Genomic DNA, 25,581 nt, shown 5'->3' with positions numbered 1-25,581 from the left:
AATTAAAACACTACAAAACAGCCACTCAACCAGAAATAACATACGCAAGTGAAGCCATCTTCAAAACAACTAACACTGCACAAATTGACAAAATACTCAAAATAGAGAGAAGAATCATCAGAACGTGCATCAACAAATCGTACCAGACAGATGGACACTGGAGAGTAGCTACGAATGAAGCAGTCTACAAGGAAATAGAACCAGTAACGAGTACAATCAGGAAGAAACGCATTTCATTTTTCGGACATCTAATCATAACACCAGAGAACAGGGTAATAATAGAAAAATTGTGGAATAGTATGTGCAACATTAAGTGGATTGCAGAAATCAACGAAGATATGGATGAGCTACAGATTACATTGGAAGACCTAAGAAACAAAACTGACAAAATCAGGAAACTCAGAGACAAACAAATCAGACTGCAAATGAGAATCAACAGACAGACAATAGGAAGGGTGATTTCCGATGAAGAAAGAAGGATGAGATCCGAAAAAATGAAGAACTACTGGGCTGACAGGAAACTGAAAAATTATTTGTATAAAGTTGGCTAGAGTGGTCCAATGAAGGCCATAAAATGTATATAATAATAACAGTATATATAGTGTAGTTGTATATATAGTATTCTTATGTAGTTGTTAGTATTTTATTGCATAATTTAATTGTTTTTCTTTCTTTTCCTGATGGGCATTATTTTTTTGGCATTTTCTCTTCATGTTTGCTTCTCTTTTAGTTCGTTCTATGAATAAATGGATAAATATCATTTGCAAACAATCTTTAAAATTCCCAATAACATATAAGGGGAGTCAAATAAAAATAAGACATACTGTGACGCAGATGTTGGTAACGCAGGTAGGTGTGTTTATGGAAGTGTCCTCTGCTTGTATCAGGAAGGAACAGAGTGTACGTTCACTGCTGTGCCATTTGTCTGTCAGACATGTTCTAAATGTGTGTGTGTGTGTGTGTGTGTGTGTGTGTGTGTGTGTGTGTGTCCAACTTCACTATGAAGCCTGGGAAAGAGGGACAACGAGGTGTAGCGCTCTTTTTAACTGTGGAAGGACTGTCAGGAAGTGAAGAAGGCGCCTGTCCTGGTGGAAAACTGCTGTCATTGCTACTGTGGAGGCTGCCATCAGAAATGAGAGAGTGTGGATGGTGGAAGACGTTTGGTTCAGGTTGGGCATCAGATCAGTCGTGGTACCATTCACACCATCACTATAGGGCATTTGAAGTTCCAGAGTTGTTCTCCCCACAACCTGGTGGAGGGGCAGAAGTTGAACAGAATGTCGACATCACTGCACTGCATGGAACAGTATCACAATGAAAAATATTGTTTACTGTCCCTTATTGTCGCATTTCCTGTCCTTTATTGTTGCGGGACATGAAACATGGAGTCATCATTTTGAGCTGAGGATCAAGCATCACAGCGATCATTCTAAGCACACGAATTCACCCTCACAGAAAAAATTCAAAGCCATGCTCTGCTGGCGTAAACTGTCACCAGCACACTGGTCGGCAAATATGAACGGCGAAGATGGATTAGTAGGCGATGGATCAAACCCACCTATCACGAGAGGGGCCATAGATGCACTCACAAGTGACACTGCTAGTCCCCCTCAACAACGTGTATTTAGGCCGCCGCCGCTGACTGAAGGGCCTCACTCAATCAATCAGTCAATCAATCATCCAGCTTGGCATCTGCCAGTTTACTCGCAGATTGGGTTTACCCATCACATGCTACAACAGTGCATAGCGATCAGATTAATGACTACAGCAGGACTATTACTGATGAGCCTTTACCACAAACATGGACTGTTCAAGTTAAGTAAATGTTCCAGTACATGTAAGTACAGAACTGTAGTAATCCATGTGTGCATTTGTGTTGTAGAAAGAGGATACCGGCCACAGTAACAACATCCTCACCCTTGCTTCCTTGCGGTACAAGGATCTACAATGGCAAAAAAGGATAATTCAGTGGTGGTCGAAGATAATCAACTTGGCCGAAGATAATCAACTTGGCCAAAGATTCTGCTTGCTTTTCTTTTGTTTCAGCTTGCAGGGGTGATCGTGTTCAAGTGTTTCTATTTGCTATTTTGTAGTTGTGTTCTTGTATGTATTTCAGGAGGGGAGCTACAAAACTAATCAAATTTCTCTTTTCAGAGGCTTTTCTTACTTTTTGATATAATGTATGTGTGTAAACCATGAATTCTCCAACCCTTCCATCCCCTGCCCCTGCACCTCAGCTGCAGATAGCTGCTGTTATGGATCTAACATAAGTTTCTCAGTTTCATAACCAACAAAATCGCTACCTCACTGATTACGGTACAACATCTACTGACTGCACAAGCCACATCAGACGCACAACCACAATTGACCAACCAGTCCAACAAGTGCCACCAACCAGTATACCAACATTCTTGCAATGTACGGAAATAGAGGAGGAATGGATTGAATATCTGACTCAGTTACAAGCACATTGTCAAGTTTGTGTCCAAGGTACTGTCAAGTTACAATACTTCCTTTCAACTGCAGGGTCCCCAATGTTCAGGTTAACACAAAAACTATTCCCAGTCACACTCCTGATGAACTCAGCTATGATGAAGTAATTGCGGCATTAACTCAATACTATGCCCAGCCAGTCCGAGTCACTACTAGATATCAGTTCTTTCGCTTTCAGAAAAAGCCGGAACATACGTACCATCAGTGGGACACAGAACTAATGGGCATGAATAAGAAGTGTAAATTTAAGTGTAGTTGTGGCAACTTTAACAGTAATGATACCTGATGTAGTAACATTCAGCATCCCAGATAGTAGAATACGGGAACAGATCTTAACTTCCCAAGTATTGCAAATCTTAGAGCAATATGATTCGGGTGCCATAGCGGCCAGAAACTTTGAACAGGGTCAAGTCGCCCCTTGCGCAACCTCCCCAAGCAGTCGCAACAATGAGCACATACACAGCCAAGTGGACAGCCACATAGACATGTAAACAGACCTGTGAATTTAATGGAGTCTTGCTCTTAGATGGTTTGCTCGCCGTAAAAGACAGGATTACCCAGCATATAACGCAACGTGTTACACATGTGGAAAAAAAGGCCATGTCTAAGCAGTTTGTTTGCAATGGCACAAAAACACCAATTTTGCCTGCTCGTGCACATGCAGTGAATGCTGTGTTTTCAAACCTACAACAACTTCTTTTCGCTCTAGTGCTGTGCAATGACATTCTAACAAACTACTTGTCTCATTACAAATTGCTAGCCGTCGTGTGAACTTTCAGTTAAGACACAGGTGCCTTAGTAACTTTGCTTAATCATCCCACGTATGAACAGTTAGGCTCACTGAGCCTTTCTAAATCTAGCAAGTACCTCACTGCTTACAACGGACAGGAAATTCCAGTGGTTTGACAGCGTAGTGTGCCTGCCACTTACAAATCTCTCACTAGGACAATGAATTTTACAAATTTCACACTAAGACAGTGAATTTTACCGAGTCGAAATCAAGAGTCAGTGAAAACATATTCGGTTTAGCCTTTAATTTTTTTGGACTTGACATCCAAGACAATGTACTTCAGGTGTCTGTTTTTGAACCAATAGACATCATCACTAGTTTGCTTAACTGAACTATTTTCAGTAAGAATGGGAAAAGCTAATAACTTTGTAGTGCATGTTACACTGAAAGACAATGCACAACCTAAGTTTTTCCGGGCCCTCCCTGTTCCAATTGCTTTAAGAGACAAAGTAGCCAGTGAATTGAAAGAATTGCAAGATAATGGTGAAATTGCTTCCTTCCATTCAAGCTAGTCAGTGGGCAAGTCCTTTCGCTTTGTTGCCTAAGACTTCTGGCTGCATTCACACGTGTGTTGACTTCAAGTCTACAGTCAACCCACAGACAATAGTTGACACTTATCCATTACCTGCCCTAAAGAACTCACAAACAGGTTCGGTGCAGGACGTTACTTTTCTAAGATGGATTTGCGTGATGCCTACTTGAAAATACAATTGGATTAAGAATCATAGAAAGTATTTATTGTAAATACATACTTAGGACTGTTCAAGAATTTGCGTTTGTCCTTCAGCAGTGCTTCCACACCCGCCATTATTCAACATTACTTGGAACAGCTGACTGCAAAAGTCCCATTTTGTTCAAACTACTGTGACACAATATTGTTATCTCAGGTCATACACCAGAGGAACACATTGCCAATTTGTGTACTCTTTTTCGAGTGTTGTCAGAAGCGGGACTCAAGTGTCGACTTGAAAGGTGTGACTTTTTTCAGACTATCTACAATACTTAGATCGTGTCATAAACTGTCAGGGTGTGCACCCCTCCAATATCATTTGCTTGCAATCCGTGACCTGCCTGTTACTTGCAATTTATCTGAAGTGCAGTCAGTACTAGGCAATGTGACATGCTACATTCAGTGTGTACTGAATGCCGCTCAGATCACGGTTCCATTGTATCGCTTGTGTCTGAAATATGTGCCTTTTGTGCGGACCAAAGAGTGTCACGATGCATTTCAGAAACTAAAAAATGCCTTGCTCAGTGACAGATGTTTTGTGCATTTTGAGCCTGTCAATTTGCTAGTTTTGCAAGCCAGCACTTCTTCCTACAGAATCAGCACTCTGCTTTTGCACAGAATTGTTGCACAATACAGACCCATTGCTTTTGCCTCAAAGTTCTTAACTTAAACTCAGTGCAGTTATTCACAAATTGAAAAAGAGGCTCTCACTATTGTGTATGGTGTGACTAGTTCTTCGTCGCAAGTTCTATTTAGTGACAGATCACAAGCCTTTGCAGTCCTTGTTTCACATGTCAAAGCCAGTTCTTACGTGCACTGCTCAAAAATTGCAACAATGGGCTTTGCTGCTCTCGCATATCAGTATAAAAATGTCTACTGACCTATGGCACATCTCGCCTTCCGAGTGGTCCAGACACTGATTTTGATGCATCTGCCACATCTTGTTGCCAAATCGATGCGCATGGGATTCTGTATTACTGGAATCGTTTCCCTTGAACTATAGGAAAATTGCACAAGCCAAGGAAGCAGACCCAGATCACTAGATTTTGTTGCATTACATTCGCACGTCTTGGCCTCGTTCATTGAACAGTATCGAGAACTCAGTTGTGAGCTGATATTTTGCATATCAGCATAACCTCTCAGTTCGACAGGGTGTGATTCTCATTCAAGATTAGAATGGCCAATCTCGGGTGCTTATTTCCATAGCGTGGCAAAAGGTTGTGTTGCAATTGCTCCAGCTAGGACATTAGGGAATTGTTTGCACTAAATGGTTAGCACAACGGCACTGTACTTGGCAGTGCATGGACGCCCATATTGAACAGATGATGTCACAGTGTCATGTACGTGCAGAAAACCAATCCGCTCCACCACAGACATTCTCAGCTTGGGGTGAGACTCAATCACCGTGACTTTGCAGGACCATTTTGTATCACTCGTTGGCTCACAGTGGGAAACTCTTATAGCAAGTCCACTTTTTGCAGCGCCTGTGGCTTCTACATCACATAGCACTATTCAAACATTGTCCTCCATATTTTGCATAGATGGTTTGCCAGAAGTATTTCTGTCAGACAATGGATCACAATTCATGTCACTTGATTTTGAACAGTTTTGTGAACAAAATGACATTCTTCATATAACAAGTGCTCTGTACACACTTTTACAGAACAGGTGGCCCTTAGCACCACCCACACACGGGAACAGGCACTGCAACTCTTTCTCGCCTTCTATTGCTCCCTCCCACAAGACGGACCACCATCAGTGCAACTTCTGCACAGCCACCGCCATTGGATGCTGCTACACTTGATGCTACACCCACAGCACCACCCAGCACTGCCAATGGTCGGCGAGTATCGCTTTGCACCATGTGATCTTGTTCTTTTCAGGGTTTATGGCAACTGTGGACACTGGGAAAGAAGCGTGACCCAGGGATGCATTGGCTCTTTTATGTACTTGATTGCAGGTCCTGATGGTTTGTAGCAGCGCCACCAGAACAAAATTCATGCATGTCATTTGCCCATGATTCTGCTGCTTTTCTTCCCCCAGATTCACAGCCTCACGGGACTGCGTGGCCATTGCAGCCACCCACTGGTGCCACCAGGGCATCCAAGGAGGAACGGATGGACGATGCACCCTCGGCCCGCTGTCCCCGGTTGCCATCCCGATGGACGTGGACCCACTGTCGCTGTCATCGCCCGAAGACACTCCTTCGGGCCCGGACGTGTGCTCCGGCAGCAGTTTTTCTAGAGCGTGTTCCTGTTGCGTCGCAAGCCAGATAGCGGGTACAGTCTGAAGTATGCCGATTTCCACAGCCACGGCTCATCTCTACATCTACATACATACTCCACAATCCACTATACGGTGCATGGCGGAGAGTACCTCATACCACAACTAGCATCTTCTTTCCCTGTTCCACTCCCAAACAGAACAAAGGAAAAATGACTGCCTATATGCCTCTGTACGAGCCCTAATCTCTCTTATCTTATCTTTGTGGTCTTTCCGCGAAATATAAATTGGCGGCAATAAAATTGTACTGCAGTCAGCCTCAAATGCTGGTTCCCTAAATTTCCTCAGTAGCAATTCACGAAAAGAACGCCTCCTTTCCTCCAGAGACTCCCACCCGAGTTCCTGAAGCATTTCCGTAACACTCGCGTGACGATCAAACCTGCCAGTAACAAATCTAGCAGCCGGCCTCTGAATTGCTTCTATGCCCTCCCTCAATCCGACCTGATAGGGATCCCAAACACTTGAGCAGTACTCAAGAATAGGTCGAATTAGTGTTTTATTAGCGGTCTCCTTTACAGATGAACCACATCTTCCCAAAATTCTACCAATGAACCGAAGACGACTATCCGCCTTCCCCACAACTGCCATTACATGTTTGTCCCACTTCATATCTCTCTGCATTGTTACGTCCAAATATTTAATCGACGTGACTGTGCCAAGCACTACACTACTAATGGAGTATTCAAACATTATGGGATTCTTTTTCCTATTCATCTGCATTAATTTACATTTATCTATATTTAGAGTTAGCTGTCATTCTTTACACCAATCACAAATCCTGTCCAAGTCATTTTGTATCCTCCTCCAGTCACTCAACGACGACACCTTCCGGTACACCACAGCATCATCAGCAAACAGCCGCACATTGCTATCCACCCTATCCAAAAGATCATTTATGTAGATAGAAAATAACAGCGGACCTACCACACTTCCCTGGGGCACCCCATGTGATACCCTCACCTCCGATGAACACTCACCATCGAGGACAACGTACTGGGTTCTATTGCTTAAGAAGTCTTCGAGCCACTCACATATTTGGGAACCAATCCCATATGCTCGTACCTTAGTTAGGAGTCTGCAGTGGGGCACCGGAGTCAAACGCTTTCCGGAAGTCAAGGAATACGGCATCCATCTGATACCCTTCATCCATGGTTCGCAAGATATGTGAGAAAAGGGCGAGTTGCGTTTCGCAGGAGCGATGCTTTCTAAAGCCGTGCTGATGCATGGACAGCAACTTCTTTGTCTCAAGGAAATTCATTATGTTCGAACTGAGAATATGTTCGAGAATCCTGCAACAAACCGATGTTAAGGATATTGGTCTGTAATTTTGAGTATCTGTCCTTCTACCCTTCTTATATACAGACGTCACCTGCACTTTTTTCCAGTCGCTTTTACGTTGAGCAAGAGATTCACGAAAAATGCAAGCTAAGTAAGGAGCGAATGCAGTAGAGTATTCTCTGTAAAACTGAATTGGAATCCCATCAGGAGCTGGCGATTTATTTGTTTTCAACCCATTCAGCTGTTTCACAACCCCAGGGATGTCTATCACTATGTCCTCCATACGGGAATCGTACGCGACTCAAACGGCAGTATGTTTGTACGATCCTCCTGCCGTGAAAGATTTCTCAAATGCTAAATTTAAAATTTCAGTTCGTTTTGCTGTCTTCCGTTGCCAGGCCAGACTGATCAGTGAGTGACTGGTTGGAAGCCTTCGACCTGCTTACTGATTTTACATAAGACCAGAATTTCCTTGGGTTTTCAGCAAGATCTTTTGCTAAGGTATGACGGTGGTAGTGGTAGTATGCTTTGTGCATCGCTCTTTTTACAGCAGCACGAATCTCTACTAACTTTTGCCTGTCCTCATTCTCCAGATCTTTCATGTACCGTGAGTGCAACTTTCTTTGCTTCCTGAGCATTCTCCGAATTGCGCTGTTAAACCACGGTGGGTCTTTTCCGTATGTAACCCACTTTTTCGGCACATACTTCTCCAATGCGTGATTTACAATGTGTTTAAAATTTGCCCATAATTCTTCCACGTCCATTGTACCGGAAGTAAATGAAGTCGATTCATTTACTAAGTGGGATGCTAACAACTGCTTATCTGTTCTTTCTAGTAAGAATGCTCTCCTAGCCTTCTTGACCGACTTTTTAACTTTCGTAACCACAGTCGTAATGACAACATCATGATCACTAATCCCTGTCTCAACACTGACACCGTCGATGAGGTCTGATCTGTTCGTGGCTACCAGATCTAAAATATATCCATTACGCATTGGCTGTCGATTTAGCTGTTCAAGACAGTTTTCGGATAATGTGTTCAAAAGTAATTCACAAGACGGCTTGTCTGTACCACCTGTAATGAATCCATAGACATCCCAGTCTATTGTAGGTAGGTTGAAGTCGCCTCCGACTAATATAGCACGATTCGGGTACTTCTGCGATACAGAATGAAGACTCCCTTCGAATGATTCTAGAACTGTCATGGTGGAACCTGGTGGCCGGTAATAACTCCCAAAAATTACCTTTATTTCCCCTAGCCCTGTTAAACGTGTCCAGATAACTTCACAATCACACTCTACTTCGACCTCAGTAGACACGATATTTTTGTCAACTGCAATGAAGACACCACCTCCTACGGTGTCTAATGTCTTTCCGATACACGTTCCAACCCTCACTAAATATTTCAGAACTTCCTATCTCAGGGTTCAGCCAGGTCTCAGTCCCGAGAATAATTTGCTCACCACACGCTTTCTGGAGGGCAGTAAATTCAGGAACTTTATTCTGAACACTCTGAAAATTTACTGCTAATATCTGGATAGCTGAGCGCGTCCTGATTTCCCTGCCTGCACACTGTAGTCACTAATGTGGTTGCTATGCACTGTCGTAGCCTGTGACTAAGTAAACCAACTCTGCGAGTAAACTGACGGACACTAAACTCTGTGAGTGAGTGAGGCCCTCCGATCAGTGGCGCCAGCCTAAATACATGTCCCCCCCCCCCCCCCCCCCCCCCCAATGTTCACATTCTCTGTACACTGCAATGGTGCGTCATTTCGGGGGGAGGACTGTGCTGCCATAAGCTGCCGCCAGCACACCGGTCGGCATAGATGAAGTGCGGAGATCAGTTAGTAGGCGCTGGATCAAGTGCGCCTATCACAAGAGAGGTCAGAGAGACACACCTACAAGCAACACACTGCCAACACCATCTCGCCAACATGTATTTAGCCCGCCGCCACTGATCAGAGGGCCTCACTCACTCACTCATACAGTTTGGTGTCTGTCAGTTTAATCACAGAGCTGGTTTACTTAGTCACAGGCTACGACAGTGCATAGCAACCAGATTAGTGACTACAGTGTGACTATTACTAATGAGCTTGTATCTCAAACATGGACTCCATTCGATTTCAGTAAATTTTCCCGTTGATGCAAATAAAGAACTGTATTAATCCAAGCATGCATTTGTGTTTTAGAGAGAGGATACCGGCTATCCATAACCACATCCTCTCACTTGCTTCCTTACGGTACACTCTCTCTCACTCACTCACTCACTCACTCTCTCTCTCTCTCTCTCTCTCTCTCTCTCTCTCTCTCTCTCTCTCTCTCTCTAACTCTGGGAAAGTCATGATGATCTTTGCTTTGACCTCAAGGGCACGCTGCTCGCATTGACTTTCTGGAACATGGTATCACAATAGACCTGGACCCATTGCAATAATTTAAGCACACCATCAAGCCCATACACCTAGGAATGTTGACAGATGGCATTCTGTTGCAGGATATGCCATACCAAATGCTGCCAAAGTTGTTTCGACTATGCTGCAGAAGTTTCACTGGAAAGCCCTTACACATCCTTTGTACAATCCAGATCTCCCCGTGCGATATACATATTTTTGAGGTGTGAAGAAAGACATTTGGGACCTTATACTTGCTTCAGATGGGTGCGACTGTGGCCCTGTAAGCAACTGCAAATATTTTTCCGTGAACGCATTGACTGTCTTGTCTCACAATGGGATAAGTGTATTAACAGTTATGGTGTTTACTTTTGAAACAATGAACAGTTTACTCTTTTTTTCCTGTCTGCCTCAGATTCATTTGACTGACCCTAATACTATGTTGAACGTACATACTCTCTTTCTCCTTCATCTTTGCTCTCTTTGATACTTTTTGATGTTACTCTGAAACAGTTCTCAAATTGCATCTTCTAGAGAAAATGTCTTCTAGTACAAAATAAAACCGCATCAAATTTCCTACAACTCTTCATTTTTTTCTCTATGAGTAATATTTTCTACTTCTCAGGGGTTGGGGAAAAAAAGTTATAGATTATAAAAATAGTGTTTTAATGGTATAAAATTCATGTTTATTATTAACTAAGTGGGTTACCACCTAAGTGCAGTAGGACATATTAAGGGATACATTGTGTTCTGCGAGTGTTAACACAGTGGGTGGGGGAGGGTGTGTGGAGAGCAGAAGTGCAAGGGAAGGTAGGTTGACACAATGTGGTAATGCGATTCCCTCCACTATAGATCTGCAAACCGAAAGGGGGTAGGTGGTGATATGCACTCTACCTTCCCCACTAAGTAATGAGAAGCAACTGCAGGGCATTTCACGAAGCTACACCGACCCCCTGCAGCATGCCTTACGGATAACTGGTGACTAAGTGCGCAGACATGCCAGGGGAGTTGTTTATTTCCCACAAAGCGCGATACCACTACACGTAATTCCCATACGTCTTACTAATAATTAGGACCAATCCGACAAAATTTTTTCACACAAGTGACTTATCATTGGTGCCCCCTCACCCCACTTTTCCCTCCTCATACAAATTCACCCTTATCAGTTTTTGCTACAAATTGTGATACACACCGTATACAAATCTTTTACTCCAGAGCCCCGTAAAGCTTGGCATGCTGACCGGCCACTATTAACTGCAATACTTTCTGTACAGAAGTCTTACAATTGTGGTGTCTCTGGTGCCCCTCTCAGCTCGGCACCTAAAGTGATAGCTCGTGTCACTCGGTTCATAAACTGGCCCCGCTAATAACACTTAATGCAAGAAAAGCTTATACACAGAATCGACGTAAATTTCTGCACACTTTTCTATACTGGTAGATGGGAAATTGATTCTTAGTCATCCTGTACAGCAGCCACAGCATTCTTACAGGAAAGACAACTTTCCTCATGAGCACAGTTTACAAACTATACCTCCCCAGCATTTCCTGTCTCCACTTTACTAAGCTAGTGTTTATACAGTGGAATTATTTTCATTTTATTAAATGAGTGCTTATCTGCGGTTGTTAAGTGAGCTATTATGTAAAAAAGTTGAACAGCTGTAGCTGTCAGCCGTTTACCACACTTAAGAACCTCCTCCAAGTTTAACACGCTGTCAGTATCTGTTTGACAATGGCGATTTCATTATCTCTACTGTTGCTACCCAGAGTACTTTTTGCAGCATGAGGGGTATCGAATGCATCACCCAACTCACTGTTGTAAATAAAATTTCCTGAAGTTTCATGATATTTTCCAAGAAAATTGTGGCTTTCTTCTGATGGGCAAAAGATTTTCTGTTTGTGTGCTATGCACCAGTATTTCAGAAACTTCAAATTACTGAATATTGTTTAACTGTGTATCACGGTACTGAGTGATCGTAATGAACTGATAAACCATTGTGTAAACTTTCCTACTGATTATTGATTGGTAAAAACTGCGGTTCTTTGGAGAGCAGCTGTGCATAAGTGACAACTCTGTAGCAACATGTATACTACTGAAGTGAGAATATAGCACAGGCATTTTAGCTGAAAACTTGGTTTATTTAGTAGCTTCAGTCAGATCTGATAGAATGAACCCATTTTTAAGTCATGTGACAGAACAATTTATGTTTCCTGACACATTCAGTGCACCCTTCCTTTTAAACACCTTTTCTAGGTTGAACCACAGTATACATTGCTTCAGAATAGGCCAGGATTCTATAGAGGCCACTAAAGTGAGTAAATTTTAGGTAAAGAACAACGTCACACTGCCACACATGTACCAAACAACTTAAGATTCTAGAAATGTTGGCCACTGTGTTGCCATTGTTGTCAGAAATACAATGAGACCACTTATTTGCATTAGGATAGCTTTAGAGATTGTACCAAAGAGAAGTGTGAGGAAACAACTGGGGCAGTGCAGGTACCTCCACTAATGGAGAATCTAGTGCTGACAGACTATTTCTAAAGGGGGGGGGGGTTTGAACTTCCAAATCTTCACCTCCTTCCATACCTCCATGACTGCTACGCTGTGCCAAAACTGTTTGATAACAATGGGGTAATGTATATATGAAATATTAGCAAGCAATAGTAACTGTTTCAACAATTGTCACAAAGACATGAGGGAGGCTGTTCCTCAAGAAGCTGCAGTTCTAATTGATTTACCACTGCAGACACTGGGTGTAAGAAGTAGTCATCTCACGATTCTAGACTGTTAGGAAACAAAGTTGGAGAAACAGAATTTCTCATAAATGACAATTTTTTCATTCTTGAGTGAAGTCACTGTTCGGAGGCTTTAGTAATCGTAGTAAAACCCTCTTAGCTCTGTAGCAGGTGCACTGATTTTATAACACAAATGGGTGCGACGTGAAGAGTGTGGCTGTCTTTATGTTAATAAGGTAAATATGTATGGATGAAATGACAATTTACTCTTAGTTTGATTCTACAACAATAAAATAAACTTACATAATATGTGCTAAAGCACTGTTTAATTAAACAACAATGAAGAAACATTCATTGTATCACTCTGTTGCCATGAACAGGTGTTTACCCTGCAGTAATGGCTAACTCAAAGCATTAAACTGCACAGTTGCATCAGATCCTAGCCAACTGCTCATTTAATTACTAATTTTCTCATAAACAACTGCCTCATTGTGCGATTGTGCTGCTAGCTTGTAATCTGTATCATGTTCTTGGATGGATAATAAATTTTCTGTCTCCTAGCTCACTGTTCATTTTATGTTACTACTGCTCACTTGGGCGTATGACAACACAATTTATCACTGTGTTAGCTGACACAATAGTGAAGGAATACGCATGCAGTTGTGAGGCAACAATGGAACAGTGAAAAAAGTATTTGTGGTTGGTTCAATCTATACATAAGCACTCCCACTCTAACGTTAAAATTATTTTAATAAACTACTAGGTACTGATTGTTAAAAAAATTATGGACAAAGGCATTCAAACATTTCTTCAAAATGAAGATGTAAACACTTTATTTGCACAGAATGTTTGTAAATAGACAACGCTGAACAAATAGAATTACTTATAATTAACACTAAATTATATGGTTGAAAGAAAGCACCAGAATATTGTAATCAGTCAAGTGCTAGCAAGAACCACTGCATATATGATTCTGGTAAATTTGAAGACCAGAAAGACAACTCTTAGCATTTGGACACATTTGCTAGCATTACACATTACATTACAAACAACACATACAAATGAGGAAAAAAACATGAAACTGCTATCTCCTTTTCTTTTTTATTAATTTTCTACATCCTTTGCCATACCATCCTGGGTTGCTGGGTTTTTTCGTCATGACTATTTTCTGGGTCAACGTTTCATTATAATCTTCAGCAGACTGAAAGCTGCTACCTGCTTTAGGTGCTTGTGTGTCCTGAAGTGTGTCACTAGATTCAATTTCTCCAGTGTCACTGCTGTCGTCTGTATGTTGACAACATTCACAAACAGACAAGATTTTTTCATTCTTTGAGTCCTTACTAAGTTTGTTTATGTTCTTGAAATTAGGTACAGAAGGACGGTAAAATAAGCAAATATTGGAATTGAAGTTAAATTTGCAAAATACACACTTAGTATGACTCTTATTAAAATTTAGCTTGTTTTCCACTACTTTCCTGTTCACTTTATGTTGCGTTTTCAACACAGTGTACCTAGTTCTCTTTTTTCTCTGACTACGTGATAATTTACTTTTATACATATTTGTGGCATTTGATGAAACTGTTTTTAACCTTAATTCTCTGTCAGTTTCATGGAAGCTGCAGTAGCTCGAACTGTTACAAAGACAATTATCGACAGTACAGACACATTCGTTAACACGATCTAATTTGCTAGAAGAGATTTTGGCCTCAGGTGGAAGGCCACCGTGTAAATGACACTGCCTATGGCACGAACTGAGCTTTGCTACGTGAGGACTATTATGAACATTGGAACTTACACCTGTATCACAAATATCATTTTTAATACTGAGCAAGGGCTTCAAATTAACACAATCTGTCCTCTCATCCTGGACAATTTGTTTACCACATTCCAAGATATATTTAAAATAATGTGAACTTACTTCCTTACATAAAGATCTATCAACTAATTGGAAAATTTTATCAGCCTGTGGCCTCTGGTTGCAGGTGCACACGTTATCTCTGTCTGAAGTGTTACCGTTACCTGTCGTAGAAGAATTTTTGAAAGCAACAAGATCACACTGCTTAACGGACATTTTATTAACGTTAAGCAATATTCTATGCAATTTGTCTGCAAAGTCACCTTTTTCTAGCAAGTCTGAATGAGTATTTTCAGACTTTGATAAATGACCTGCCTCTGCAGACAGTAGCTTATCAGATATTTTATCAAAATGACATGTACAACAATAAGACAATGACAACTTATACCAGTTATCGCCACCAACAAGATGCTCACCAAGTCTTAATTTCACACCTTCATAAACAATTTCTATTGGAGAATTTGTTTCCAATTCACCAACTTGTTCCTTGCAGATAATTCGGCAGTCATCAATTTCATTACCAGACTCAACACTAAAATAAAACAATGGCATTTTCTCATAAGCTACATACAAATTCTGGTCAGCACTCTTCATTGAATTATCGTCTACAGGAATTTCTACACTTGCATTTAATGCTGGAGAGTGTTTAATATTTTCCTTCCACTCTCTTCTCTCTTTAATACTGTACTCACCAGCACTGTTTATTGAACAGTTACTTTGAAGAAACTGACTGTGTTTATTTTTTACTGACTTAACTGGTAATACTGCAGTGTCAGCATTACCTCCCTCAAAATCAATATCACCACTTAAAATACACGTAGTATTAGACTCCTCCTTAGAAACTGTGTGATTTCCTGTGCTGGTGACTTGAGGTACACTGAGGCAAGACTTCGAAGTAGTGTGTTTTTCTGCTGGATGCAAAGGTGTGAAGTGGCCAAAAATGGGGTCTCTATCTTTGCTGTACACTGGGATGGACAGTTCCAAGTATTCCATCACTTTTTTCATAACTTCATCACATTTTCCTGTAATAAGAAGTTAAGGTCTTAATGAAAAACATTTTGATTCCTTTCTAATTAAAATTATTATTATTATTAATTAAAATTATCATGTATAATTATTTATAAGTAATAAAATAAAATCAATTATTATCATGAATACTCGTTTCTCAAGTCATTAGTTATTACATACTGTCATTTAAAATTATTCTTTGGAACTGAATTACATTTAGCATGGATTTCGACGGAAAAGGGCCTTTTGGCCGAAAGCTTAAATGTACAGCAGTCTTTACATTGTGTCTGCCTGTGCCTCAACGTCTCCTCTATATGAAGAGTAGTAATCCATCTTTTTAGTAATTTTGTTGTTATTCCAGCCTGGACTTCCCATTATTTCTGGTCTATTGCAGATACTACTTACAACTCTGAAAAAGGATATATTACTGTCATGGGTGCTCAGTACAAAGTACTATGCATGTGTGTAGTGGATGGACTGTGAGAAAGATGATCATACATCTGCTTCACAAGCTGTAATCTTAACCACATTATGTCACACATTAATGTAATTATTGGTAACTTATGTAATCAGTATTATACTCTTATGAAATAGTGATGATAATGACAATGATCTTCTAAAAATAATTTTGTTTCATGACTGAGAAACAATTGAACCATTTTGTTTTTGCCCCTCATGGGGTAATTACTATCAGGTTGGGAAACACTGGCCTACACCGCATCATCTAGTAATGGTATCACTGCCCTACACCTCATCGCCTGGTAACGGATCACTGCCCACCACTTTCTTAACATTCTCATGTCAGCAGCATGCAAACAGTAGACCAGCTTTCCCATTTTAAAGTCCCTCTTTGTCAGTGTCTTAATGAGAGCCCTTTCTTTCTTTTCCCGCTGTCAATAGTTTGTGATGCTGAGCAATAGTTTTTGATGCTAAGCTGTAACAATATGATAATCTGTGAGTTGTCTGGATCCACAGCTACACATTCGTACGATGATCCTTGTCTCTGAGGAAACTGGTTTCATTTGACCAGTAAAAGGAGGCAACTTATGAACCGTTAGAGGTCTCTCTCTCTCTCTCTCTCTCTCTCTCTCTCTCTCTCTCTCTCTCTCTCTCTCTCTGTCTGTAAATAAGCTCTTAAAGGAGTAGACAGGGTATTGCCCCCCATTGTGTTGTTCACATATCTGGGTGTGTGTCTGCTGGAAGGCAGAAAAATGTCTGCAAAAGGACATGAACTCTTAACATATTTGCTAATGGATTGAGTCTTAGTGTGGATTATCATCCAGCGTAATATTAATTAATTTCTGGAAGCAGAAGTACAGGCAAGTCTTTTGTAATTGTCACTGTCCACTTTGCAACAATACTGACCATCCTGTTGCCTGTCGTAACATATCATTTTCTGGCTACAGCTCTAGGCTAGTCCACTGTCCTCCTGCAGTTTGCAAGGGGCAGTCATCGACTACATCGAGGTGGTTTTCTAACGAGTTTTTTGTTTAGCCTGGTGATGATGGACCGATCTGTCACCGTACCTCCTAAATGGGTGTTGGTTAAAGCTGAGTAGGTCCAGTAATTTCTGCTGCATGACCGAAGTTTTCGGTCACCCCTTGCAGATAAAGGTATGAAAGTCCTTGCAGGAGGCAGCCTTACAGAAGTGCTATAAGTGGGAGCAGGAAATGGCCAATGAGAAGGCCTAGATTCTGGGTTGGCCAGAAGCCCTTGTGGGATACAGACTAGCATCGTGGGTCCCTGGGTTGATGTTTGTGTTTTAATGTCCCTAAAATGAAAGTCCCTAGTGATCCTTTGTAATAGATTAGGTTAGTTTTCAAGTAGGGGAAGCTACAGAGCTTTCAAAAGTGGACTCCCATGTACGGGTGTCCAGTTCAGATCAGGCACTTTCCTATTTTTCTTGGCGAGTTGGATTACTTAGTGTTGGACTGTTTGACAGAAAGAGGCCTTGGCGCAGGATTTAACTGCTTTTGATGGACTGGGCTAGAAATAATTGATGCCAATAAATTTCATTTGTTTTTGTGCAAATCTAAGTGTGACTCGTTCTGTCACAGAGATTATCGGCAGAAGTTGCAGGGAAATGTCAGTGGTGAACATATTGTACTCCATTCTAGTGTTCGGATCTCTGAGTGTTTCTGAAAATAACTTGAGCGTTACAGGTTTTTTATTACTGAGATAGGAGTAGTAAACATCTTGCGAGTCAAAGTGAGACTACAGATCCTTACTTAGACTGACTGGACACTAACTGTGCAGGTAATTAAACTGGATCCACCGATAAGTGTCCCCAATTAAGTCTGCAGAGCAGTACATCACGAGTCAGTCTTGGGCACTGTTCACCACCGAGGGCACGTGCATTCCGATCGGGGAAAGCTTCGAGGACAGATGGAAGGTATGTTTCACCGGGTGACACCTTATCGCGAATGCGATCACTGTGCTGAAAGTCACCTTAGACCTTTGGAAGCACCGATCGTCAGATGCACATCTGAGAGTGAGTGATTGGCTTTATGTTTTTCTCAGCTGTTTTTGCCATTAGTCCTACAGAGTGCTAGAATTTACAATGACGGTTTAACATTCTGGGAGATTTTGTGTGTTTTAATTTCTGTCTATTTTTTGAAACAGCGAAACAAGAGAATTGTTGGAAAGCCAAATGAGTGTAAGAAAGAAGGAAATGGAGGAAACACAATTGAAGAAAGAAATCTTGCAGCCATTTTGATTTCTGAAACCTAAGGTACTATTTTAAACCTGTGTGCTGAATGACTTACACAGCATAATCCGGAAGGATACAGGAGAACTGAGGCAGCTTCTGGATGACGTGCTGAATAACAGGCTAAACAGCAACACTGAATGTATGAAAGAAAGAAAGAATAACAAAGAATTTAAACCATCATTTGGGGCAAGTAAGAATATAAAAGTCAGTGCAAGAGAGGAAGACTTAAATGACAGAATTTGTGGCAAGGCAGGAGTAGATGACATTACTACCATAGTGGGCTATATAAAACTATCTGGTGGAAGCATAGCACCTAACCTAGAGTGGGAGGTCAGATAGTGAGGTCCCACCGCAGAAAGAGTATTAATCAGCAAACTGGCACAGAAACTGAAACAGAAGAATCAGATAAAACTGAAAGATGGAATCTGATTTTGAAACTGTTGTAGCACAATCGGTTGTTCCTCAAGTTCTGGCTTAGGCTGATAATGAGCACTATTAGAAATGAGATATCTTCCAATGATAAAGCTAAAACAATTACATAAAGAATGTGTGTATGTTTCAGAATGACACGGCCCTTTGCAAAACGATCAGATGAGTGAGGTTATGTTATCCATGCAAGAATTTGATGTGGTCTTGACTCTTGCATCTATGATTATTAATTTGGAAGCTGGAGAAGAGAGAGATATGCCTTAATCAGGAGATAAATCAAGGATTACTAACGAGAGAATTTCAACTCTAGTGTCAAGAGAGGAAGGTGTTGACGGAAACATTCCATGCCATAAGAAAGGTAGGAAAATGAAAATGCAGTAACTGAAGGAAATAGTTTTTTACAAATATAGGGGGAATACAATCTTCAAAATTCTGAAGGAAGCAGGGGTAAAATAGAAGGACCGAAGACTATTTACAATTTGTACAGAAACCAGATGTTAGTTATACGAGTCGAGGGGCATGAAAGGGGAGCAGTGGTTGAGAAGGGCGTGACACAGGGTGGTAGCCTATCCCCGATGTTATTCAATTTGTATATTGAGCAAGCATTAAAGGAAACATAAGAAAAATTTGGAGTTGGGATTAAAATCAATGGAGAAGAAATAAAAACCTTGAGGTTTGCCAACGACATTGTAATTCTGTCAGAGACAGCAAAGGACCTGGAAGAGCAGCTGAACGGAATAGTCAGTGTCTTGAAAGGAGGATATAAGATGAACATAAGCAAAAGCAAAACATGGATGATGGAATGTAGTCAAATTAAATCAGGTGATGGTGAGGGAATTAGATTCAGAAATAAGACACTTAAGGTAGTAAAGGAGTTTTGCTATTTGGGGAGCAAAATAACTAATGATGTTTGAAGTAGAGAGGGTATAAAATGTAGACTGGTTACATCAACGAAAGCGTTTCTGAAGAAGAGAAATTTGTTGACATTGGGTATAGATTTAAGTGTCAGGAGGCCTTTATGTATTTGTATGGAGTGTAGTCACGTATGAAAGTGAAATGTGGACAATGAACAGTTTAGACAAAAAGAGAATAGAAGCTTTTGAAATGTGGTGCTACAGAAAAATGCTGAAGATTAGATGGGTAGAGCATGTAACTAATGAGGAGGTACTGAGCAGAATTGGAAAGAAGGGATCAGTTGGTAGGACACGTTCTGAGGCATCAAGGGATAACCAATTTAGTACTGGAAGGAAGTGTGGAGGGTAAAAATTGTAGAGGAAACCCAAGAGATGAATACGCCTAGCAGATTAAGAATGATGTAGGTTGTAGTAGTTACTTGATGAAGAGGCTTGCACAGGATAGAGTAGCAAGGAGAGCTGCATCAAACCAGTCTCTGGACTGAAGACCACAACAACAACAACAGGGGGAAACAAAAAGTGCAAATTAAACCTCAGAAATCACTATGATCCAATGATGTGCTCGACCAAGAGCAACAGTTCAACTTGCTCAATTTTTTACTTGGCTGTAATTTAGGTGATACGAGTTTACAACCAAAAGCGATAGTAAACCGTTGATGAAACTTGATGAAAGCATAATTCACATTAGGTGTTGAATTGAATGAAGATAGTGAAAGATGAAGATGTGAATCCTGCCTGATGGCCTCTCTGACCAGCACTCTGCCAGACACTGCCCCCTTCTGAGCCCATTGATGATACTACTAAATGTTTAAATGTGCACCGAATATGCAACTGTGAGATGAAAGGTGGGCTGAGCTTGTATTTTCTTGAAATTTCATGATCAGGTCTTTACTAAATTCACAATGGTAATTTAGAGTAGAGAAAAATTTTTGCCAGGTGGTTTCCTCAACTTTCAATAGATGAACAAAAAAGCAACAATGACTCTGAGTTACTGACTTTCCTCATGCAATAAAACAAGGTTGGTGAGGAGTTTTTGAACCAAAATGTTACTGGTGATGAGATCTTGGTGTTGCCTAAAAATCCAGAACAATATGCCAGTCAATGGAATGGCATCCTTTGACCTGCCAGGTTAGTGCTGCTTCCTGGACTCTGGTAGGCATAGCAGCCCCAGATCAAATCCACCCGGCAGATTAGTGTGCCAGCCAGCCTCGATATGGTTTTTAGGCAGTTTTCCACATCCCCTAGGTGAATACTGGCTGGTCCCCACGTCCTGCCTCAGTTACATGACTTGCAGACATCTGAACACATTCACTCTCTTCCATGGATTACACTAGATGCACGTGTGTGTGTGTGTGTGTGTGTGTGTGTGTGTGTGTGTGTGTGTGTGTGTGTGTGCGTCTTTCCGCTCCTGGGATTGGAATGACTCCTTACCCTCTCATTTAAAACCCACATCCTTTCGTCTTTCCCTCTCCTTCCCTCTTTCCTGATGAAGCAACCGTGGGTTGCGAAAGCTTGAATTTTGTGTGTATGTTTGTGTGTCTATCAACATACCAATGCTTTCGTTTGGTAAGTTACATCATCTTTGTTTTTAGATATATTTTTCCCACGTGGAATGTTTCCCTCTATTATATATATATATATACAAACATACACACAAAATTCAAGCTTTCGCAACAAACAGTTGCTTCATCAGGAAAGAGGTAAGGAGAGGGAAAGACGAAAGGATGTGGGTTTTAAGGGAGAGGGTAAGGAGTCATTCCAATTCCGGTAGTGGAAAGACTTACCTTAGGGGGAAAAAAGGACAGGTATACACTCGCGCACACACACACACATCCATCTGCACATACACAGACACACGCAGACATTTGTAAAGGCAAAGAGTTTGGGCAGAGATTTCAGTCGAGGCGGAAGTAAAGAGGCAAAGATGTTGTTGAAAGACAGGTGAGGTATGAGCGGCGGCAACTTGAAATTAGCGGAGGTTGAGGCCTGGCGGATAACGAGAAGAGAGGATATACTGAAGGGCAAGTTCCCATCTCCGGAGTTCTGACAGGTTGGTGTTAGAGGGAAGTATCCAGATAACCCGGACGGTGTAACACTGTGCCAAGATGTGCTGGCCGTGCACCAAGGCATGTTTAGCTACAAGGTGATCCTCATTACCAAAAAACACTGTCTGCCTGTGTCCATTCATGTGAATGGACAGTTTGTTGCTGGTCATTCCCACATAGAAAGCTTCACAGTGTAGGCAGGTCAGTTGGTAAATCACATGGGTGCTTTCATACGTGGCTCTGCCTTTGATCGTGTACACCTTCCGGGTTACAGGACTGGAGTAGGTGGTGGTGGGAGGGTGCATGGGACAGGTTTTACACCGACATCTTACACTGACATCTTCATGATCTGGACTCAGAGTGAAGAAGAACTCCAGAATTTCCTCTCCAACCTCAACTCCTTTGGTTCCATCAGATTCACCTGGTCCTACTCTAAATCCCATGCCACTTTCCTTGACGTTGACCTCCATCTGTCCAATGGCCAGCTTCACACGTCCGTCCTCATCAAACCCACCAACAACCAACAGTACCTCCATTATGATAACTGCCACCCATTCCACATCAAACGGTTCCTTCCCTACAGCCAAGATCTTCGTGGCAAACGAATCTGCTCCAGTCCGGAATCCCCGAACCATTACACCAACAACCTGAAAACAGCTTTCGCATCCCGCAACTACCCTCCCGACCTGGTACAGAAGCAAATAACCAGAGCCACTTCCTCATCCCTTCAAACCCAGAACCTCCCACAGAAGAACCCCAAAAGTGCCCCACTTGTGACAGGATACTTTCCGGGACTGGATCAGACTCTGAATGTGGCTCTCCAGCAGGGATACGACTTCCTCAAATCCTGCCCTGAAGTGAGATCCATCCTTCATGAAATCCTCCCCACTCCACCAAGTGTGTCTTTCCGCCGTCCACCTAACCTTCGTAACCTCTTAGTTCATCCCTATGAAATCCCCAAACCACCTTCCTTACCCTCTGGCTCCTACCCTTGTAACCACCCCCGGTGTAAAACCTGTCCCATGCACCCTCCCACCACCACCTACTCCAGTCCTGTAACCCGGAAGATGTACACGATCAAAGGCAGAGCCACGTGTGAAAGCACCCACGTGATTTACCAACTGACCTGCCTACACTGTGAAGCTTTCTATGTGGGAATGACCAGCAACAAACTGTCCATTCGCATGAATGGACACAGGCAGACAGTGTTTGTTGGTAATGAGGATCACCTTGTGGCTAAACATGCCTTGGTGCACGGCCAGCACATCTTGGCACAGTGTTACACTATCCGGGTTATCTGGATACTTCCCACTAACATCAACCTGTCAGAACTCCGGAGATGGGAACTTGCCCTTCAGTATATCCTCTCTTCTCGTTATCCGCCAGGCCTCAACCTCCGCTAATTTCAAGTTGCTGCCGCTCATATCTCACCTGTCTTTCAACAACATCTTTGCCTCTTCACTTCCGCCTCGACTGACATCTCTGCCCAAACTCTTTGCCTTTACAAATGTCTGCTTGTGTCTGTGTATGTGCGGATGGATAAGTGTGTGTGTGTGTGTGTGTGTGTGTGTGTGTGTGCGCGCGCGAGTGTATACCTGTCCTTTTTCCCCCCTAAGGTAAGTCTTTCCGCTCCCGGGATTTGAATGACTCCTAACCCTCTCCCTTAAAACCCACATCCTTTCGTCTTTCCCTCTCCTTCCCTCTTTCCTGATGAAGCAACCGTTTGTTGCGAAAGCTTGAATTTTGTGTGTATGTTTGTGTGTCTATCGACCTGCCAGCGCTTTTGTTTGGTAAGTCTCATCATCTTTGTTTTTAGATATATTTTTCCCACGTGGAACAGAAAGAGAAAATAAGAAGAGAAAATAAGAAAATAAATATATACGGACATGCTGAAGAGGCACAACATATATATAATTAAGGCAAGGACGGCCAATGATCTCTCCAGTGTGTATGCACGCCAGGCCTGAACTCTTACAGGAATCGGCGCAGTGCCATAATTAATCAGGATAGTTGGCAAGGGGTACTACATTTGGAGAGAGTGAATAAGATGAAAATATGGTTCTGACAGGAGCCGTGCTGTGGTAGTCTGTGTGCGTTTGCAATGACCACTGTGTCTGAATGGCATAGTGGTCAGAGCATTTGCCTAACAAGCAGGAGACCCGCTTTCGAATCCTGGTCCAGCACAAATTTTCAACTTTCCCCATTGGTTTAAATCAACGCTCACTTGCAGCCAATGTCTATAATTCATTTGTGTCTTCATTCATGCCTAATACGAAGGAGACCTGTTTCTGAATCCTGGTCTAGCACAAATTTTCAATTTTCCTCATTGGTTTAAATCAATGCTCTCTTGCAGCCAATATTTTTAATTCATAATGGCTGCTGGATTAAAATGGTGTCCGTTCTTTTGGACATGTTCAAAAGAACAGACACCACATATATCAAGCATTTACATCGCTGTTGTGTCAGGTGCGCATTGCTCAACTTCGGCATGGGGCTCTGGGTTCGAGTCTTGTGTTTCACAGACATTATTTTTCTGCAATGCATTAAACATTGGTGTTTGCATTGAGATAATATTAATTATTTTGTTTACCAGTCTCGTGGTCTCCACTGTTTAATTGTAAAGTACAGTACAGCAAAAAGCTGCCCTATTGCATCACAAGTAAATACGTATAAGCTTCCAAACGGGGTAGCTTACATGTTCTTTGAACAAAAATAGAAAGGACAAAAGGAAAGAAACACGAAATAAGATCAGCTTTTGCTAGGTTACAGCGAGCACAATGGAGTTGTAACTTCTATGTTTACAATAAACCACATTTTCAAAAGGTGCTTGAAAAAAAGAGTAGCCTAGCAGAGCAATGTGAAGCACTGCCCCCTACCAGCAGGTAGGATCGACAAGCCTAATCTCTGCACAAGTGGCTAGGTGCATCATCCGGTGACACCACATGTTCAACATTTATTGTTGGGGTTTCCCAACACCTGTGCCCCCATGTGTCTTCCATTAAATTACTTGCCTCACTGTCATCTGCGTCACTTCAGGGGCTTTTAAACATTAATAAGAATCACCCTTTATATCATTTTTTCTGTCATCTCCAATAGAGCCATGGACATAGTGTGTGGTAGGGACATGAAAACTGCAAATTCATAAATAGGCCTAATTTAAATTAACTACATCACTCGGTGCATTCTTTCGATTATCAATTATTCTGAATGCACTGGTATAATTAGTTTGGCTAGAGAGTGTGTTAATTAGAAAATATCATTAATTGAAAACATTCATGCTGCACACCCTTGCACATTTGGAGTTGTTCTCCAAGACATATTTTGGGACTCTGATCTACTCTATTCCAACAATTCAAGAATTTGCAGTTCAGAGAGGCTACCACTTTTCATTGTAAAGCCTGTCATAACAAATATGACATTCTGGACTTTGATTAAATACGGAGTGGTACAAAAGTTTTGGATACCTAATTTAATTAATAGCAAATCAGCGTTTGTGGTTCACTATCCAGCCAAAGTATGCATCACTCCCTGAATTTTATCGTACATCAACTAAAATAAATGTGCATTTTTTAGAATTTTTGGAAGCTACCATTGTCCTTTGTATAATCTATGAGCAATCTGTAACAAATCGGAGTTTGTGATTTAGTTAGTGTGACAGATTTTCTAACTAACATTTTGTGTTACATCTATTTTTCCCTTGAGAGGAGTAGCCCTGTATATTATCTGCATCTATCATAAATCAACTCGGTTTTTGAGTTTGCTAACAAATATAATGAATGTGAAGATGTTTTAACAAATTAGTAATTTTTAATATGCGTTTTTGTGGTGCCTTAATACAAATCTTGATTTGTTTATCTGCTTCAATTCTTACAGGGAATTAGCAATTTTTTAGCCCTAAGATTAAAAGATAATCAGCAGGTTTA

The 25,581-nt window shown here is 41.5% G+C and overlaps 1 protein-coding gene across 3 annotated transcripts in view; it reads right to left on the bottom strand.

The window, feature by feature from the left end:
* Positions 1–13,513: 13,513 nt before the first annotated feature.
* LOC124596489 overlaps positions 13,514–25,581 on the bottom strand; it is a 203,548-nt gene continuing 191,480 nt past the window's right edge. For all 3 annotated transcript variants that reach the window (XM_047135639.1, XM_047135640.1, XM_047135641.1), the window contains one exon: positions 13,514–15,574. In XM_047135639.1, the coding sequence (XP_046991595.1) occupies positions 13,782–15,574 (1,793 nt within the window). In that variant the 3' untranslated portion in view covers positions 13,514–13,781. The remainder of the gene's footprint in view (positions 15,575–25,581) is intronic.

The sequence above is a fragment of the Schistocerca americana genome, chromosome 2 (assembly GCF_021461395.2).
Source record: "Schistocerca americana isolate TAMUIC-IGC-003095 chromosome 2, iqSchAmer2.1, whole genome shotgun sequence".
In the NCBI taxonomy this organism is placed as follows: domain Eukaryota; kingdom Metazoa; phylum Arthropoda; class Insecta; order Orthoptera; family Acrididae; genus Schistocerca; species Schistocerca americana.
Note: the sequence above shows the minus strand (reverse complement) of the source record. Positions and strands in the feature narration are given on the sequence as shown.